This window comes from Ictidomys tridecemlineatus, chromosome 8 (genome assembly GCF_052094955.1).
Source record: "Ictidomys tridecemlineatus isolate mIctTri1 chromosome 8, mIctTri1.hap1, whole genome shotgun sequence".
Lineage (NCBI taxonomy): Eukaryota > Metazoa > Chordata > Mammalia > Rodentia > Sciuridae > Ictidomys > Ictidomys tridecemlineatus.
The window spans coordinates 75,719,624-75,740,767 of NC_135484.1; the positions used below are offsets into that span (position 1 = coordinate 75,719,624).

General features: G+C 33.3%; 1 protein-coding gene across 4 annotated transcripts in view; it reads right to left on the reverse strand.

Annotated features, from left to right (window-relative positions):
- The window catches only part of Cyb5r4 (cytochrome b5 reductase 4), a 101,177-nt gene that overhangs the window by 41,699 nt on the left and 38,334 nt on the right, over positions 1-21,144 (reverse strand). For all 4 annotated transcript variants that reach the window (XM_021726039.3, XM_021726040.3, XM_040283036.2 and 1 more), the window contains 5 exons: positions 16,635-16,695; positions 15,047-15,104; positions 13,294-13,387; positions 11,129-11,161; positions 9,718-9,840 (listed from right to left, as the gene is read on the reverse strand). In XM_021726039.3, coding sequence (XP_021581714.2) covers positions 9,718-9,840; positions 11,129-11,161; positions 13,294-13,387; positions 15,047-15,104; positions 16,635-16,695 — 369 coding nt within the window. The remainder of the gene's footprint in view (positions 1-9,717; positions 9,841-11,128; positions 11,162-13,293; positions 13,388-15,046; positions 15,105-16,634; positions 16,696-21,144) is intronic.

The following is a 21,144-nucleotide window of genomic DNA, read 5'->3' on the forward strand; positions in this document are numbered from 1 at the left end:
CATGTCTTAGACTTGTGTACTCCTCACCCAGTGGGAAGGGGCTGAAGAACACTCACATGGTATGCTCCAAGTGTGGAACCCGAGGGCAGATGCATCCTTTGTTCACATCTGAGGGCCACAGTGCTTTTTCCTAATCAAATCTAATACATGTCTTCCTGACAATTCTATTGCTGGATGAAACTATTCATCTTTTTGACTTGATAATTTCTACTCTAGCATTTGAAAGAAAAAATTTGCTGCAGTAAATATAAAGTATGTAAAAAGAAATTTATTAAATTTATTTTAATAAAATACATATTTTATTAAGGAAAAAAATTAGAAAACTCAGGGAAACACTGAAATACTGAGGATAATATGATAATTGGGCACACTTTTCTCTTAATTTTGAAAAAAACCCTTCACTTCTAAAAAACAGGATTTCACAAGACCAAAATACAAAACACGGGCAAAGTCTTCAATGGGAGAAAGAACAGAAACAACAGTGGACTAGGTCCACACTGCCTTAAGTCAAGGTCTCCTTGAGCTTAGTGAACTTTTAAAGCATTTAGTTAGTTATTCTTCTTTTCCCACACTGAAGAAAAGCAGTTTGAGGTACTATATATATATTTTTAATGTTAAAAAGCTTGCCCAAGATCTCAGGGCAGTTGGAGATGAACTAAGAAGTTATTGGGGCTTTGTGCTTCAACTACATAGTCTTTGTTTAAAATGTTGGAGAACCAGAAAATATCATTCTTTAGGGTCTTCTTGTTTATGGAAACCATGTTAGTACAAGCATAAATATTTGCAGATTATTCTTCCAACCTTTAACCTCCTCAGTACTGACTATTTAATGTCCAAATTAAGGAACCAATTCATCAGGTCAAGATTCTTCACAGCTATGTCTCTTTTTTACTATTCCCATTTTTTATTGTTCTAATCAATTATATCTTTTTCAAAGCATTATAACTTTGTTACCTAAATATCATTTATTTATCTCCTAATTCACAGTCCATTTTTTCTCATTTTTTTCCCTATAAAAACTTCCTAAACCATTGTAGCCATTCAATTTATGGAACTACACAGTAAAAATGCCGTCTATGGAAAAGGAACAACCACAATATCAGCAGCAATTAAAATGCACATATATAAATACCTAAATATGTCCACATGGAACAAAACACAACCTACCACCATTCAGTACAATACAAAAGACATTCTGTTTAGAAGTTGCCACAATCAGGCCAGAAGTCAGGCCAATTTCTCTTTGCTAACTGTTTGTTCTAAGATAAGGATTAATGAGTAGTGAATTTGATGGCAGGGAAAATGTTCAGAACATCTAAGAACAAACTATATTTAAGAATGTTATAAATGTTTATTAACATTTTGAATACTGATAAAATAACTCAAATTGATGAAGTCAATAGGATATCTTCCCACACTGAAGAAAAGCAGTTTGAGGTACTATATATTCTTTTAAAGTATTAGATAACATGTATTTTGTTTAATTATTCAGTGTGTTCACTAATTTTGATAGGGCTTTTACTTAATTTCCAGTAATATAGTTTTATTATCCTCACCCAAACCATATATTTGCGTTTGTGTGTATATTCACAACCTATCTTTAAATACAAGGGTTGATAAATTTTAAAGGCATGTCTATTTAAATACTGAAGTAAAACACGATAAAGCAGAATGCTCAGAGATTAAGAATTTATACATAATTTTTAAGTAGTAGATATAATTCACAATAAAACATTGATTCCTTTTTGTTTTGGCTAGTATTGTTAAAAATACTCCTAAAATGTAGATGTTTTACTAATGCAAGTGAACTGATGTTAGCTGAATCTTTCAAAAAAAAAAAGAATTTTGTACAGTTAAACATTATCTTTAAATTGGAAGAAAGAAAGCTCTTTCTCAAAGAATGGATTCAGCAGAGCCCTTGGACAACAAAACCGTTTGGCAAGACTGTCACTAAATTCCATCATTTCTAAGCCTATTTCTCTCTTGTTCCATAACTAATAATTCTGCCAAATTATATACTGAAGTGTTTCAATCATTTGAATTCTAAGTTTTTAAACTTCTCCTATTTCATGTTTTAATGCAGAATTTATTACTCAATTACATACTGCCCTCATTTACTCTGTGTTTCTTCAGATTTCTTATTCAGGCTATTGTAATAGAAATGAAAATATGCTAACAAGATGCCAAAATATCTTACAGTTATTGTGAAGCAACAACTTTATGACAATTGGGCAAATCAGACAATTTAAGGATAGAACAAAGCACAATGAAATTTTTATCTGTTACTCACAATATTTATTAATTTCTACTAATTATGAATGACTACCCAGGGTAGTAAAGAGACATGGTTGCACAGTATGGGCTGGATCTAGGGAGATAGGAGAATGGTTCTTGGTATATGTGCAAGAACATCTGTTTATTGCTAGGACAAGCAGCTTACTTGTAAAAACACATGCCCTACAGAAAGTGTGAGTTAATGACTGCTTGTAGTGTGTAAAGGATACACACTTAACAGTACAGACAGTACTCCACTGTGTGTTTGCATATGTGTGTGATGTCAGCAGCAAAGAATTCCTGATAGTACAGGTTAAACAACATGAAACTGCCATTTTTCTAGGGAAAAAAATTGTTAAATATCAGCAATTTTAGATGGTTCAACTTGAATTTAAGACAGTTATAGCCAGGAACAGTGACACATTCTTGCAATTCCAGCAATTTGGGAGGCTAAGGCAGCAGGATCTCAAGTTCAAGGCTGGTCTAAAAACTTAAGTGAGATCCTGTCTCAAAAACAATTTGAAAAGGGAGTGCTGGGATGTAGTGTCCCTGGCTCAATCCTCAGCACCATAAAAATGAAACCCAACAAACAAAAAACAACAAAAGATAGTTACAGATTTTATATGTGTGTGTGTGTACATATAACCTAAGATATATACATGTGTGTTGCCATATCAAAATTATGACACAATCTTAAAAAGTAATTTTTAAGGCTAATTTACTGTACTGTTTGAATCTTTAACAGTACCTTTGATATCCATGTTAAAAGCAATAGCAATTAAAATTTTACACTGGAAATAAAAATAGCAACCCAATTTTTACTAATTTCTGACCTTTTACAGGTTCTTTAGCGCTCTCTCTCTCTCTTTCTCTCTCTCTCTCTCTCTCTCTCTCTCTCTCTCTCTCTCTCTCTCACACACACACACACACACACACACACACACACCCCTGCTCACTCATAATCTTTATCTCTGTTAAGGAAAAATAAATGAAAGCATTATAAATGGAAGTCTGATTCCATTAGTACAATTTAAATTATACCTATTACATTCGGATTAAAGGTAAAAAAATTAAATATTAGTTTTTCTTCTCTGATGTTTCTTTGCTATATTTGAATCTTTAATGAAAATAAATTCTACGAGAAGACATTTTATTAAATGTTTTCAACTTATGTTTCTTTTCCAACTTCAACTCTTTAAGCTTTAAAAACTTCAATAAGATGAAGTGAACATATTAATCTTTTAAAGTCAATCATTTTAGTTATACACATTAAAAACCTAAGAACCACATCATGGGCTACGAATGTTTGAGGTTCCAACAGCAAGTTAATTCTAGTATTATAATGATGTAAATATTCAGCTTTGTTAGCGAATAAAATAATCTCTAACTTTTTTCATAACTTAAGGAAGGGAAAGGAGAAAAAAGAAATTACCTTTGTTATTTCAAAAAGAACTATCACCTACAATCAAAGTCATTTTCAAAAGCAAAAAAACTGCCTCACTAAAAAATACTTCCATGGTTCCAATGTCACACAAGAAAGGCACAGCTTCCTTGCTTGATGGTTGTTTTTTTTTTTTTTAAATGGTAGTTCAGTACTAAAGAATTTTACAGCATCAATTGAAGAATTCATGGATAGCCTCAGGAAATCACAGAGAATACCTGAGTTAACAGCCATTCTATTTCCAAATGTAGGTCAGTGTTGGTTTTCAGTCTTACTTATTTTTTGGGACTTGGTTTTTATCTGGTTTGCTAGGATTTTTCAATTACTATATAATAGATAATTTCAGGGCATGGGATTTCATTCTAACAGCATCTCTTCACTTTCATTGTCCCCTTCCTATGCTCTTCTAGATCATGCTATCATCCTCTATTATCCCCTCTTCCACTCTAATTCTACAAAATTCAGACGTCCTGCCCTAGTAAAATTAATCTATTTAAATTTTTCATCCCCTTACTTACATTTTTCTCTACAATCTGCACAATACCTGGCACAATGTGTCCAGTAATGATATGTTGCCAGACCTGAAAAGTGCTTCATAATTTTTCATTTTCTTCAAAGCCATGGAACTCACTTTTAAAACACTTGAAATTTCCCTCCTTTAGGTAGTCATTCAATATCAAACTTGCTTGAGGCTAGTTCAAATTATGTTCAGTCTGTATTATATACCTTGTCCTGTTGGCTTGTTTCTTTATAAAAGTATTATTCAATCTCAGGTTTGTATATGTTTTCTATTCTACAGGAAAAAATAATTTCCCATACTGATCCCACTTCCTGACAGAATTACTAAAATCTTTACAATTTCCTGACTTATGGGTATGCCTGAAATGGATGTTCTAAGTTCCTGGGATTTCCTGGGTGATAAGAGTATCTTTTGTTTTAAGGAAATGACTCTTAGTAGATTCCTGGATTGCCTTAGGATAAGGGCTAGTTGCCAGGGAAACCAACCATGTGATTAGAAAATTGGAACTTCCAGCTCTAGCCCCCCAATCTACAGAAAGGCTGAAGGTTGAATTGATCAATAATGCCAATGATGGAATTAATCATGCTTGTGGAATGAATCCTCCAAAGAAACACAAAAAGGTAGTTTGGAGAGTTTCTAGATGGCTGAAAATACAGTGGTGCATTCTTAGAGGGAATGGAAAGTCCACTCCCATTCTCACAAACTTTGCTCACATCTGCCTCTCTTTCATTTAACAAATTATAGATAAATTATCTATATTCTTTACAATATCCTTTTTTATTTTTTAATTAATTTATTTGTTCTACTAAGTTATATATGACAGCAGAATGCTCTTCCATTCATTGTACACAAATGGAGCACAATTTTTTACTTCTTTGGTTGTACCCAAAGTAGGGTTACACCATTTGTACAATCATACATGCACCTAGGGTAATGATGTCCGTCTCATTCCACCATCTTTCCTACCCCCATGTCCCATCCCCACTTCCCTTTGCCCCATCCAAAGTTCTTCCACTCATCCCATGCCCCACCCCCTTTATGGATTAGTATCCACTTATCAGACAAAACATTCAGCCTTTGGTTTCTTGGGATTGGCTTACTTCGCTTAGCATGATATTCTTTAACTCCATCCATTTACCTGCAAATGCCATAACTTTATTCTCTTTTATTGTTGAATAATATTCTATTGTGTATACATACCACAATTTTTTTCCATTCATCTATTGAAGGGTATGTAGGTTGGTTCCATAGTTTGGCTATTGTGAATTGTGCTGCTTTGAACACTGATGGCTGTGTCACTACAGTATGCTGTTTTTAAGTCCTTTGAGTATAGAGCAAGGAGTGGGACAGCTGGGTCAAATGGTGGCTCCATTCCAAGTTTTCTAAGGAATCTCCATACTGCTTTCCAGATTGGCTACACCAATTTTCAGTTCCACCAGCAATGTACGAGTATGCCTTTTCCCCCACATCCTGGCCAACATTGACTGTTGTTTGTATTCTTGATAACTGCCATTCTGACTGCCGTAAAATGAAATCTTGGGGTAGTTTTAATTTGCATTTCTCTAAATTACTAGAAATGTTGAACATTTTTTCATATATTTGTCGATTGATTGTACATCTTCTTCTAAAAAGTGTCTGTTCAGCTCCTTAGCCCATTTATTGATTGGATTGTTTGTTTTTTGGTATTAAGTTTTTTGAGTTCTTTATATATTCTGGATATTAGTGCTCTATCTGATGTGTGTGTAGCAAAAATTTTCTCCCAAAATGTGGGCTCTCTGTTCACTTGATTGTTTCTTTTGCTGAGAATCAGCTTTTTAGTTTGAATGTATCCCATTTGTTGATTCATAATTTTATTTCTTGTACTTTAGGAGTCTTGTTAAGGAAGTCAGGGCCTAATCTGACATGATGAAGATTTTGGTCTAGTTTTTCTTCTGTTAGGTGTAGGGTCCTTGATCCACTTTGAGTTGATTTTTGTTCATGGTGAGAGATAGGGGTTTAGTTTCATTTTGCTCCATACAAATTTCCTGTTTTCCCAGAACCATTTGTCGAAGACACTATCTTTTCTCCAATATGTATTTTTGGTGTCTCTGTCTAGTATAAGATAACTGTATTTATGTGGGTTTGTCTCTATGTGTCTTCTATTCTGTACCACTGGCCTACATGTCTATTTTGGTGCTGCAATATCCTTTTTGATAAAAAGATAAACATAAATAAGTATTTTATCTAGCAATTTTTTGAACCCAAGGAAGGGGTAATAGAACCCTGATTATAGGCAGTTAGTCAAAAGCACAGGCTTGTAACTGAGATCAGAGTAAGGGTGGGACTAAGACCTTAACATGATGGGTATGCCTTAACTCCAGTTAGCATCAAAATTGAGTTATAAGATAACCAGTTAATGTCAGCAGAGAATTGGCTGTTGGTGGAGAGAAACCCTTACACATTGTAGTGATAGAAATGTTCTGTGTTGAGTGGTGAGAGTAGGAAAAACAATTAGGTTAACTCTAGCTTATATAATAATTCAAAATATTTATAATAATTTTAAGTATTTTAAAGATGGTAAACTGAGTACATGTAGTTAGTTCCTTCTGAACCCCTCCAATAACAACAAAAAGGTTGTGTACATGTGGTTTGGTTGTTTTTTAAGGCATAAGAGAATACAAATAAAAGAAGAAAATATAACAAATTCAGGAGCTAACAAGGCAAAGAGATGATTGGTAATTAACTCAGCGGACCCAAAAATGCTGAATCCTAAATGAGAAGTATAAAAAGCCAAAAACTAACACATTGTAATACAAAATTCCTTTAAGACTTAGAAATTGGCAAGAACAACTATGTCGAGAAACAGAACCAAGGTGGAGCTGAAACCACTTTGTGGATGAAGGAAACAGGGATGCTCTCCCACTGCTCTGAAGTCCTCCCCTACTTAACAGAACCATATAACTGAAATTCTTCCATCCTGGCAAAATATGAGAAGTTTACTTACCAGAAAAGGTAAAACACAGGGCCTCTGGATTGAGTATTTGTTATAGACTGATCTTTGCCAATATCACCCCCGCCCAGTGCCCTGCCCAATTCATAAATCAAAGTCATAATACCTATTACTTCAATGTGATTATTATTTGGAGACAGAATCTTTTAAAAGGTCATTAAAGTGAGGTCATAAGACTGACCCAAATTCAATATGACTGGTGTCCTTTATTTATTTATTTATTTATTTATTTATTTATTTATTTATAGTTATACAGGGACACATTATCTTTATTTTTGTTTACCTATTTTTATGTGGTGCTCAGGATGGAAGCCAGGGCCTCACATGTGTGAGGCAAGTGCTCTGACACTGAGCCATAACCCCAGCCCCTGACTGGTGTCTTTTTAAGAGGAGGAAATTAGGACATAAGCACACACAGAGTGAAGACCAATAAATACAAAGGGAGAAGATGGCCATCTACAAAAGCCAAAGAGAGAGGCCTCTGAAGAGGCCAATCCTGCAACATGTTGACATTGAACTTTCAGCTTGCAGAACTGTGAGAAAATAAATTTCTGTTGATAAGACACTCAGTTTTTTGTAGATTGTTATGGTACCTTTAGCAAATAAATATAATCTTCTAAGAAAAAAAGAGAAAGAAGTAAAGAAGGGAGGGAGGAAGGGAGACAGAAGAAAAGAAATTAAGTGATTTTTACAGATATCAGCTTTCTTTACCCAAGGCTGGATGCAAGAGTGGAGACTGTTTACTCTAGAGACAGACAAAATGCTGGCATCAACTTTTTCCAAAGAAAAGATCCAACTGTATAGTAAATATTACTGCCAACAAGCCATATTTACTACACAGTTTCCCAAACTAAAATATGAAATATTAGCGATAGTTAAGGATTAGTAAACATTCAAAGATAGCATTTAATATAAAGAGACCAAAAAAGACAAAACAGCAAATAAAATTGCAGAACACAGAGGTTGCACGGGGAGGGGGGAATAAAACCTCTAAAATACTAATTCTTAAAAAGATTAAGAGAAGCTAATAAGAACAGGATGCTAAAACAAAGCAACAGAAATACAAAGAGGGGAGGGGATATGGGGGCAGGAAAGATGGTGGAATGAGATAGACATCATTACTTTAGGTACATGTATGACTGCACATATGGTACAATTGATGCACTGTGTACACCCAGAGAAATTAAAAGTTGTGCTGCAATTGTATACAATGAATCAAAATGCATTCTATTGTCATATATACCTAACTAGAATAAATTAATTTTTTTAAAAAAAGAAGCATGCATATTCTCTTGTTATAAAAGTCTATAAGTGTTAATTATATCCTAGTTGATTAATGGCAGATATAATTATTTCTAATAGAGTGGTATTAAAAGTTTCAGTTATCTAAAAAAGAAATAGAGTTCTTAGAAGTTAAAACAGAGTAACTTAAAAAGCTAGAATACCATTTAAAGGTGAAGAAATCTCCCCAAAAAGTAGAATAAAAGGACAAAATTGAAATTAAGAGAGAAAAAAATAATTAGAAGACTGGTTAAGGAGGTTCAATAAAAGAACATATCTAGAAAGCAAATCAGAAAAAGGAAAGAAAAAAGATGAATGATATATTCTAGAACTAAAGGTCATACTCTTTCCTTAATGAAAAGATTGGCACAAAGGATGAACACCCAGCACAAAGGTTAAAAATAGATCCACATTATTGCATATTATTGTGAAATTCCAAAACACTTGGAACAAGCAGCAAACTACCAATTTCAAAAGAAGAAAATATATGCACACATGTGTATTATTATTAAATTATCATTTAATATTATTCTATCAATATATTATTAAATTATTATGCACTCATATTTTTATATTAAACTGAGATAAAAAGCTTTTAAAAAGAAAGGAAATGAATGGCATCACTCTTTCAGAGTAAACTGAAAACTGACTTTTGCTTGAGCAGAAAAATATAGCCAGGTGTGGCAATGCACTCTCTATAATCCCATGATGCAGGAGATAGGAGGATTGCAAGTTCAAGATTAGCCTCTGCAACTAAACAAGGCCCTACACAACTCAGCAAGACCTTGTCTCAAAATAAAAAAATCAAATGGGCTGGGGATGTAACTCAGTGGTAAAATGTCTCTGGGTTCAATCTCCAATACAATTAAAAAAAACTGTATATATAGTTGGCATCTTTTATTTTTAACAAAACCCTGAAGAAACGAATGCTTGAAAGTCTAAATAAAAAATGGACATCTTCATTCAACATACCATCATCACCTAATGATTTTGTTAGACCTAACTAAACATTATGTAGTAGAGTATGAAATTTGACCTTTCTGAAAATTAAAAAAAAAAAGGTTTTAACAGATAAAATGTCTCTTTCACACTTCCTAGAGATAGAAGGACTTCTTTAGCTCATCCCAAAGCAGCCTTCCAAACTCTGAAACAATTCTGCAACTAACAACAATTTCATGAATGTAATGTTAATAAAATAATTGCACAGCATACCTGTATCTTTCTTTGGAATAAGTGAATTATGCTTCTCTAGTGGACGGCCAAGACATTTCCAAGATATATTCTCTGTCTTTTTTAAGACAATTTCTATTTTTCCCACATTCTCAACCACTCGAACTGAAAAGAACATAAATTCCACTTGATTATTGACACTAAAAAGATTTTAATTAAAACCAATCTTTCTCAAATAGTCAAAATGTTCTGATCTTATATAAGGACACAACTGATCAATGGTGAAAAAAATAAAATTTTGCTCATTTATAAACAATTGTTTATCCATTATATGTTACATTCAGCTTACTTTATTTTAAAAATTCAGATTGCCTTTTAATAATGTAGGTATTGACAGTTTTCATACAAGCTTAAAAGTCATGGCAGCCAATCAATACAGTTTAAATTTAGATTTTTTAATAGGGATAACACATTTATGTTACTATTGAATGGATCAACAAAAATGAATTTAATTTATTCCTTTTAACATTTCTTAGTTGGAACCTGAGGAATTCTTGTGAGTAAATTCAGTAGAAGGTTAAGCCTGAAAACAAAAATAGCTTTAGGAGAATATCTTCCCAGTAAATATGGGATGAATTTAATAAAATACATGTGAATCCTTGATAATTAAGAACCTTTTAGATTATATTTTTTTCTTTTTGAATGATTTTAACAGTTTAGAATATAGGTATAATAATAATAAAAATAGACTTCTATATACATTGATTTAAACTTGATGAGATGAACATGCTTTTAAAGACATTAAACATATTTAATGTTTCTTTAAAAGCAATGCCTCTGCTAATTGTAAACTTGGAATCCAGCATCAATTTAACAACTTTCTAAAGCAGATTAGAAAAATGGATTCAATTAAATGATTACTAATTTGAAGCTTAACCAAAATAAGAATAAGATCTTTATAGAGTTTACTATGTTATATGGAAAAGGGAGACACTGAACCAGTATCACGTACTATGTGTACCTGGAAACCAGAAACTACGATTCTTCTGTTAAAAATCTGTGTAATCCACACTGCACATTTAAATGCAACAATATTAGTAATTTAGTATGTTTTGTCAACATTATCCATTTAACTATATACATCTAAGAAAAATTTGTCTGGCCTAGTAATGTTTTTATTAGTGGCTTATCAGTAGTACAGCAGATACGAAGAATAGAAAGGAGACAGGAATTTTTTTTTTAATTAAGGAGGAAAAAAAAGAGTTGAAATGAATAAGGACAATGGAAACAGGGTTGTGGAGAAACCAGGAGTATATTTTAAAACTGGCATATGTGTTTATATAGAAAATATCATACCTTTATTTTGTAAAATGAAAATATATACAAGCAAACTAAGACAAATGCAGAGTTCTTTTTTTTCTTCTCTCTCTTACATATTTTTTTGGTAACTTACCAGAAAAATCTTCCTGAACCTCATGGCTTAGCCCTGGGATAATAAAAGTATATTAGTTAAAATCCAAAGTCAATTCATACAGTTTATGAACACTATATAAAATCATTTTATGTTACTACTTCAAATCCTTCAAAACTAGAAAAACATTCTGAAGAAGTAAATGAAAGATATAATACACAATCATAGTATGTACTGACAATCCAACAGAGCCAGTAGGGAGTAGACTAGGAAGGCAGCATCTGACTGATGCGTGCTCATCCCAGGGCAGGCCTGAGTCTAGCTTGGTTTGTCTTTTCTTGGTGCTTTCTGTAAAGCTGACTATCCATTAAGTTACCAAAAAAATTTTTTTCTTAAGGATCTGTGTGTACCAGGCACTTCCCAAGTGTTGTGAATACAATAATAAAACAGGAAAATCTTTACCTTTATGGGATTTATATTCTGGAAGGAGGAGATAAAAGAAATATTTTTACAAATATCTGCTCTAAATTTCACTGTGTTAATATGGCTATCTAGAACTAAAACTAAAAAAAATTGTATACTTGCACTCTTTCCAATGCAGTGCTGGCAATCAAGAGTTAGTTAGTTTATTTTTTTCTTTATTTCTACCTGTTCCATCTATTTATTTATTTATTTTTGTGGTACTGGTGATTAAACCCAAGGGTTCTCTATCACTGAGCTATATTGCAGTCCTTTCTGAGACAGTTTCACTATCTTGCTCAGGTTGGACTCAAACTTGTAATTCTCCTGCCTCAGTGTCCTGAGTCACTAGGATTGTATATGAGTGTCAGTGCTCCCACCAAGAATTGCACAATTTTTAATGAAAAAAAATTTTTTATGTATGTGCTGGTGTAAGAGCCTTCAGTTTCCCCTACCTTAACTGTCCTGACTTAGAAATACAAAGTGCCTTGACTGCTGTGGGACCCAACCAGCTACATGTTTTCCTCTGGAGGCTAGAACCTATGAAGGGGCCATTAATATTCCCAGGTACTGAAAAAGTCTATTGTCCAAAACACTGAAAGAAAGTAGCCCCAGCCCTGAGACAAATTCCTCAAGAGCTTTTATAAACTCCATAACCCAATCCCCTCACTGAAGATACCTAGACAAAACATCCCTTTCTTTCTGTTAGCCTCAATTATATGCTACAGCCCCTCTCTGTACATAAGCTTCCCTAATAAATGTTTAGATGGACCTCCAAACATTGCTTGGATAGCAATTAGTGATTGCTTCTTTGGAACTCCAATTAGCACCATCTTGAGACAGTTTGGTGTGGCCAGAGGGTGGGGGGCACAACTCCCTTCACTCCCTGCCAGTGCTTTTGGGGCCACTCCAGGGATGAAACAGCTAGATGTACTGTTAGCCACAGTGTGAATAAAATTAATTACAAAGTGTTTGAAAAATAACAGATGCTAACACAGGAGTTTTACTTAAGGAGAAATCATGACAGTGATAACAACTAATATAAACTTTTGTACTGTGATTAAAACTCTCTCATAAATGTCAATTAGAATTGTATGGTTGGTTTTGACCATGAAGATACAGGTGGCTGAAGGATGTAATGCAAACTTATAGTCTGGGCCATTATGTTGCAGTCTCTGACTTTTCATGGCACAGTTGGCAAGGAATGGGCCACCTAATGACAAATGTTCAGTAGGAGCATGTGACAGGCAGGATTCTAGAAACTTACTTGTAGGTGCCAAGAACAAGAGATTCATCAAAGCTAAGCCAACAAATATTGATTCTGGTCACATCTAATTATTTAAACTTGGAAAGGTGAGATCATACTGCTATTTGTTAGCACTTTTATTAGCATAAAGAAATAATAGGCCAGAAGCAGTGGCTCATGCCTGTAATCCCAGCACTTTCAGAGGCTGAGGCAGAAGGATCTCAAGTTTAAAGCAACCTCAGAAACTTAGTGAGGCCCTGAGCAACAAAGTGAGACCTTGTCTCAAAATTTAAAAATTTAAAAAGCCTGGGGATGTGGCTCAGTGATTGGGCACCCTTGGGTTTAATCTCTGGTACCAAAAAAAAGCGGAGGGGAATCAAATCTATCAAAAATGACAAACCAAAGTAACAAAAGCAGATAAAATATTAGTTACCTAGATGATAGTTCAAGTCATTGCCATAATGGAAGGAGCTGTTTTCATTGATAAAAATATGGTACTCACCAATATGTATAAGATATGAATAATCCTTGATAATTGTTTCTGCTCTAAAGGAATCATTCTGATGATCAATTATTATTGAGTCTAAATGGATATCCTTTAACAGAAAGCATAAATAGAAAGATTAAATAGTTATTTTCCTGCCAAACTTCTACAATTCTATTTTTAATGTTATCAATGAAAGCTCTCCTGGTGCTACTTTACAGATCCCCACACTAACTGCTACTCCTAGGTTTTTTTCTCTTATACAACCCAATTCTTTTCTTTCAAAGTACATTATCGCAATTTAAATTATATATTTTTCTCTGTTCAATATGTATCTTAATCAGAAGTCTCTAAACTATAAAATTTAAGAGACTATCTTTAGAGTACTGTGAGACATCTAGTAGATATTCAATAAGTATTTGATAAACAAACAATGTGACAAAAGATTAGAATCAGATCAGAAAACAAGATATGTGTTCATTTTAATTTTTCCACTATTTTATGATGCTGGGCAAAATACATAATTTCCCAACCTCAGCTCATCCAAAAAAAAAAATTAGTTCATTAGCAAATTCTTAGAGGTTTCTAATTTTTACACAGACTTGATGCAAAGTATTTTGGTACCTGTCACAGTGATCTCATTATTGCATGAAGAAACCTTCCCCTTTCCCTTAACCTTCCACCCTCTATGTCCCATTGCTATTAATAGAAGGAGTGGACACTGCCCTCCTGGTTTTAGACTATGATAGGAGGCTACAGCAAGAAGTAGAAGGAGGCAGGGCAAGCTGTGTTTCTGGCCCTCCTGGCTCTCCAGGCTGGTTACTCCGCAGAATGGTTAAACCATACTGCAGGAGTCAGAAGATCCACTGGTTCAGATGTGATTCTGCTATCACAGAAGTAGAGTGAATTCTTTAAAATTCCTATATGTCAAAACTCATGTTTTAAAGATAAATGTGAAATTTGGGAACCTCGATGTTGTTAGAGGATATGTTTAGAAATTCTAAGTTGTTTGTTTTTTTATCCAATTTTCCAACTGGATTGTAAGCCCTATAAAAGCTAGGTCTCTATGCACCTGGCCTATTATTAGATCCCTGACATCTAAGGCAATGCCTCATACAAAAGAAGTGTTAAACAAAGACTTGGTGAATCAATTATCTCCCTAACTTTAGTTCAAATGGGCATCTCAATAAAATTAGTGGTTTAAACTAAAACCACAGCACTAAATCTTACTAATCCCAATGTATGTTTAGGAAATTCATTCTTGTTAGTGAATTTAACTAATATTCACATTTGTCATCTATGCCTTAAAAAAAAATCACAGAAAAGCATATAAAATACTTCCCAGTCTAGATTTTTAAGAGGCTATAGCATGGCTAGTAAGAACATACATGCCAGGCAGGAGCCACACTGCCTGGGTTCCAAACTCTAGATCTGCCATCTACTGTGTAGCTTGGATAAATTATTATCTTTTTCTTTTCTTAGTTTGTAAAATAGGAATAATAGCAGTATCTACCTCACAGAGTTGTAGGAAGTAAATAATATAAGAAAAGTGCTTAGAAAAGGACCTGGCACATGACTATCATGAGTATTTATTTTTCCCTGATTTTTTAAAAATATTTTTTCCAATATTTTATTGGACACAATAACTTTATTTATTTATTTTTACATGGTGCTAAGGATCTAACCCAGTGTCTCATATGTGCTAGGCAAATACTCTGCCACTGAACCAAAATCCAGCCCCTTTTCCCCTGATTTTTAAAAACATGTTTACCTTTTGTTTAGTATATATGACAAGGGTGACTAGAGAGTCTGTTTGGAACCAGTCATAGCTGTAAAACATTAAGAAAATAATGAATATTCATATTAATAATGATGTACATTAACATTAAATCATTAAATGTTTAAAATTTATAGTTAGAAATATAATTCGTTAAGTTAATATTTTTCTAAAATTAACAGTGGTATTAACATGTTACAGTATTCATTAGATAGCTGACAATTATTTCTAAATTTTTTTTTTAAAGAGAGAGTGAGAGAGGGGAGAGAGAGAGAGAGAGAGAATTTTTAATATTTATTTTTTTTAGTTCTCGGCGGACACAATATCTTTGTTGGTATGTGGTGCTGAGGATCAAACCCGGGTTGCACGCATACCAGGCGAGCGCGTTACCGCTTGAGCCACATCCCCAGCCCTCTAAATTTAAAGTATCTAAACTTCCATGTATTTGAATAAAAACAAAATAACCAAGATAAGACAGTTATGAAAAAATTACACATCTTCCTGCTAAAATCTTTTATCAGAGTAATAACAGAATAATACATGCTTTTTAACAAGCATGAAGAAATCTACATGCTGTTACTTTCACTCCTTGTCATAAGTACATTGCTACTATAGAAATTAACTCATCCAGGTTGTTTAATAGGTCTATAATAAAATTTCAGATAAAATTAAGTCTTCTGTTTCGCTGCAGCTATTGATGAAATCAATACAGTTTCTGCACTTATTACCTACACACAGGCAACAATACATGAATCTAGAGCAGGCACCCTCAGTCCCTTAACTTAAAACTGTCATAAAATAACTTAAAATAATAGCAGAATGCCTCTGTAAGAATAATATAGAAAGCTGTGGGGAGAAAGGCAGGAAGAAAAAGAACTTCAGAGAACACACCGGGTCCTGTGGGCATTTGAAATGTCATCAACAAAAGTGTGCATATATTGCTTAATTTGGTGTTAAATGTTTAAGACAACTAGTGTCTAATACATTTTGAAAGATTTCCATTAACAATTGATAAAAACAAACTATATTTACCAAAAAACTGAATTTCTGATTTATGGTATGGTTATATCATGAAAAGCAAACAAAAAATACTTTCACAGAATAGTTAAAGACCAAAGAAATTGCTCACAAAATATACTATACTACCAATATTACAAAAACAGAGTTATATGAAATAGGTATTATATAAACCAAACTGGAAGGAATAAGTCAAGTGTTAAGAGTATGTAAGTTTGGGTGGTTACAACTGATTTCATCACTTTCTTTTGTATTTCTTTGTATTTTTATATTTTCACATTTTATACTATGCATGTACATTTTTATAATCAGAAAAATATTTTTAAAAAATTTTAAGTGTTGATATTTAAGATGGATCAAACTTCAGTTATATTTAGAACTCACATTTAGAGAAATGTTCATTCTCCAACAATGCGTGATAAATGAGGCACTATAATTCATGAGTCAAAAAAAGAATGATTAATAGTAAATAATATATCAAACCCAGAACTACTTTCTTTTTATGATGTATGCATTTTTGCATAGAACAGATTTAGCTTTAATAATGTAAAACAAGCATGCATACCTTGGGGAACTAGGACCTTCTTTGGTAGATATGTCTGTCATTTGGCTCTTGGGAAGCAGGCCTTCACAAAGAAAAACAAAATAGCAACAATTCATCTTAACAACATTAAATTTTTTTCAGTTAACTTCTTATTGATATTTCATAAATATATAAAAGGATGTAAAATGAATTTTTATACACTAAAACATACCTTTATAGCCAGCACCTTCTTCAATCCTCTTTCTAATAGCTGCCTCTCCCCAAAGGATAGTCACTATTATGACTTCTAACACCACTGATTAGTTTTTGCCTGTGTTTGACAACACTATTAGTGTATTAAGATGCCCTTTTCAACTAAAAGGTACACAAAGAAGTCAAAATGCACTCTCATTTGGCCTGGCTTTTTTGTCTTACATTAAGGACATAATAGTTCTTTGAGCAAACAAGCAAGGTTGATCCATGCTACTGAATGCACCAGTAGTTTGTTTGTTTTCTTTTTGTTACTGAACATTACTACATTGCATGAATATATAACAATTTATTCCATTGATGGATGTTCGAATTATTTCCATATTGGGGCTATTATGCATGGTGCTGTACATTTCTGGTGAGTATCTGAGGTTTATGTATGTTTAACTCTAGTAGCTACTGCTAAGCAACTTTTCAAAGTGGTTGTACTAAATTTACAATTTTTGCCACATTGAGAGTTCCAGTTGCTCTACTATCTCACTAACATGAGATTTCTATTTTCTATTTTACTCCTTTTTTTTTTAAATCGTTTTTCTTTTTTGGAGTTGGAAAGCTGGTTTTTATTATTAATATTTAAAACAGAATAACATGGAATCTATTTTGATATATTTATATAAGCATGGAAAATATCTTATTCTAACTAAGTCTTTACTCATTCTTGTGGGTCTACTTCAGCATGGTATTTTAAAGGTACTCTGATACTGTTTACCACAAAACTATAGGTGTAATAAAAGGCAGGGCAAGCATTATTCTTTTTTCTAAAATGGCACGTGCAAGAAAAGATAATCTTACTAAATCATTTAAGAAGTGCTGTAAGATATAAATTTATGTGAGAAAAAGCCATCAACAGAATTCATAAATTATAAATCAATTTTCATCTTATATGACTTGATTAGGATGAGAAAATCTGAATTTTAGCACAGTGTAAGCACTGTGATCTTATAAACCACTGTTTCCTCTTCCCCAAAACTCATGAGACAATTTCCAGATTTCTTTAAAAAAACTACACAGTGAAATAAGCCCAATCCCCAAAAACCAAAAGGTGAATGTTCTCTGATATGTGGATCCTAACACAAAACAAGCAGGTAGGGGTGGACAGAAGTTTAGTGGAACAGACAAAGGGGAATGAAGGGAAAGGAGAAGGATAGGAATAGGAAAGACAGTGGAATGCATGTGATACAACTTTCTTATGTACATATATAAATATACCACAATGAACCTTCACATTATGTACAATCATAAGACTGTGATCCCAGTTAGAATAAGATATACTCCATGTCTATATAAATATGTCAAAATATACTCTATTGTTATGTATATTAAAAAGAACAAATTAGGGCTAGGGTTGTGGCTTAATGGTAGAGCACTTGCCTGGCATGTGTGAAGCACTGAGTTCAATTCTCAGCACCACATATAAAAAAAAATAAAATGTCCATTGACAACTAAATATATATTAAGATATATATTAAAATACATAAATGTATATTTAAAAGAACAATTTTTTAAAAACTATACAGTACCATAAAAAGTATGACATTACACAGAGTAATGTCATATGCCACAGAAATGTGTCTTGATTACAACATTTGCAAAAAGAAAACCAAAAACAAACTAATCAATCCTACAATATCTTTCTGGATAAGTTGAAAGAATATGGGGTAAATGTGAAGTGGAAGAAATTAAGTAAGTAAAATAAGGTGGACTGAACAAACATTCTCCCTCCCTAAAATGTTGGTAATGATTAACAGTGATTTGAAGGTATTAGGTCTCTTGTGGAATATGAAAGAGTCTATCCCACTCAGTATTTTAAGTAACTGTTGAAATAATGACACAGAAGGCATGCAAATCATATTCAAAAACACACAGACTTATCAAATAGATTTAAATGAGTCAAAGTGTGAGGCAGCTAATAAATATAGATAAGTATTCTAATACTATAGGATACAAGTTACAAGTGGTAATGATGCTAGCCAGATCACTTCTGGAGTGTTATTTTCCTTTTTTAATATTTGTTCTAATTAGTTAGACATGAAAGTAGAATGCATTTTGACACATCATACATAAATGGAGTATAATTTCTCATTCTTCTGATTACACATGATATAGAATTACACCAGTCGTGTAACCATTTTTACATAATGGTTAATAATGTTGGATTCTTTCTATTCTCCTTCCTACTTATAGACCTCCCCTCCCTATTTCTAATCCAAAGTACCTCTATTTACCTCCCTAGCTACCCCCGCCATTGTGAATTAGCATCCATGTATCAGAGAAAACATTTGGCCTTTGGTTCTTTGGGATTGGCCAAAAATTGCTTAATGCTTAGCATTATATTCTCTAGCTCCATCCATTTACCAGCAAATGCCATAATTCCATTCTTCTTTAACACTAAGTAATATACCATTGTTTATATATACCACAGATTCTTTATCCATTCATTCATTCATCTATTGAAGGGCACCTAGACTGGTTCCATAGTTTAGCTATTGAACTGAGCTGCCATAAACACTGATGTAGCAGTATCAGTGTAGTATACTGATTTTAAATCCTTTGGGTATATGCCAAGGAATGGGATAACTGGGTCAAATGGTTGTTCCATTCAAGTTTTCTAAGGAATATTCATATAGCTTTTCAGAATGGTTACACCAATTTGCAGTCCCACCAGCACTGTATAAGGGTACCTTTTTCCCCACATCCTCGCCAACATTTATTGCTGCTTGTATTCTTGATAACTGCCACTCTGACTGGAGTGAGATGAAATCTTAATGTAGTTTTAATTTACATTTCTCTAATTTCTGGAGATGTTGAACATTTTTCATATATTTGTTGACCGATTGTATTTCTTCAAAGGCACCAAGAACATACATTAGAGAAAAGATAGTCTCCTCAACAAATGGTAGTAGGAAAATTGGAAATCCATATGTGGCAAAATTATATTAAACCCCTATCTCTCACCCTGCATAAAACTCAACTCAAAGTGAATCAAGGACTTAGGCACTAGAACAGAGACCCTGGGCCTAATAGAAGAAAAAGTAGGCCCAAATCTCCATCATGTTAGTTTAGGCCCCAAATTCCTTAATAAGACTCCTATAGCACAAGAATTAAAATCAAGAATCAATAAATGGGATGGAATCAAACTAAAAAGCTTCTTCATAGCAAAGAAAACAATAAAGAACATGAAGAGAGAGCCTTCAGAAAAATTTTTACCACCTGTATATCAGATAGAGCATTAATCTCCAGGATATAAAGAACTCAAAAAACTTAACACCAAAAAAACCAATTAGCCCAATGAATAAATGGGCTAAGGAACTGAAAAGACACTATTTTCCATTTTGAGGCCTAAATCTAACTGGTCTATTAGTTAAATACAGTACATCCAAAGGAAGGTAACAGGCACATGTGGTGGGAAAGAAAACGTCCAGTGTTAGTAATTTTTTAATACATTTCAATGGGGTTCACTCATTCTTTTTCAAATTTTAATTAGATATGTATGATAGCAGAATGCATTGTGACTCACTGTACACGACTGCAGCACAACTTTACATTTCTATGGTTGTACATGATGTAGCATCTCACCATATGCGCAATACATGTACCTAGGGTAATGATGTCCATCTCATTCCTCTATCTTTCCAACCCCCATTCCACCTCCCCATCTTTCCCTCCCCTTTGCCCCATCAAAGTTTCTACATTTTTCCCATGTCCCCCATTATGGAGCAGCATCCACTTATCAGAGAGAACATTCAGCTTTTGGTTTTTTGAGGACTGGCTTGCTTCGCTTAGCATGACATTCTCCTACTCCACCCATTTACCTGAAAATATCATAATTTTATTCTCTTTTAATTCTGAGTAATATTCTATTGTGTATATATACCACAGTTTCTTCATCCATTCATCTATTGAAGGACACCTAGATTGCTTCCACAGTTTAGCTATTATAAATTGAGCTGCTATCAACATTGATGTGGATGCATTACTGTAGTATGCTGATTTTAAATCCTTTGGATATAGACCAAGGGGTAGGATAACTGGGTCAAAAAGTGGTTCCATTCCAAGTTTGTTACTTTTGTAGTACCACAAAGGAGTCCGTCATCAGACAAAAACTAAATCCTTAATTTAATACAGTATAATACCATCAGACAACAGCTTCAGGTATCAAAAATTGCATAAATTCATGTAAAATACAGACTATTTTCTCTAATCAAAAAGAAAAAGGTAACTCATCCAATCTGGTTTATTGGCTGCATTTCTATAACTTTCTTTTGCAAACAGAGAGAAAAAT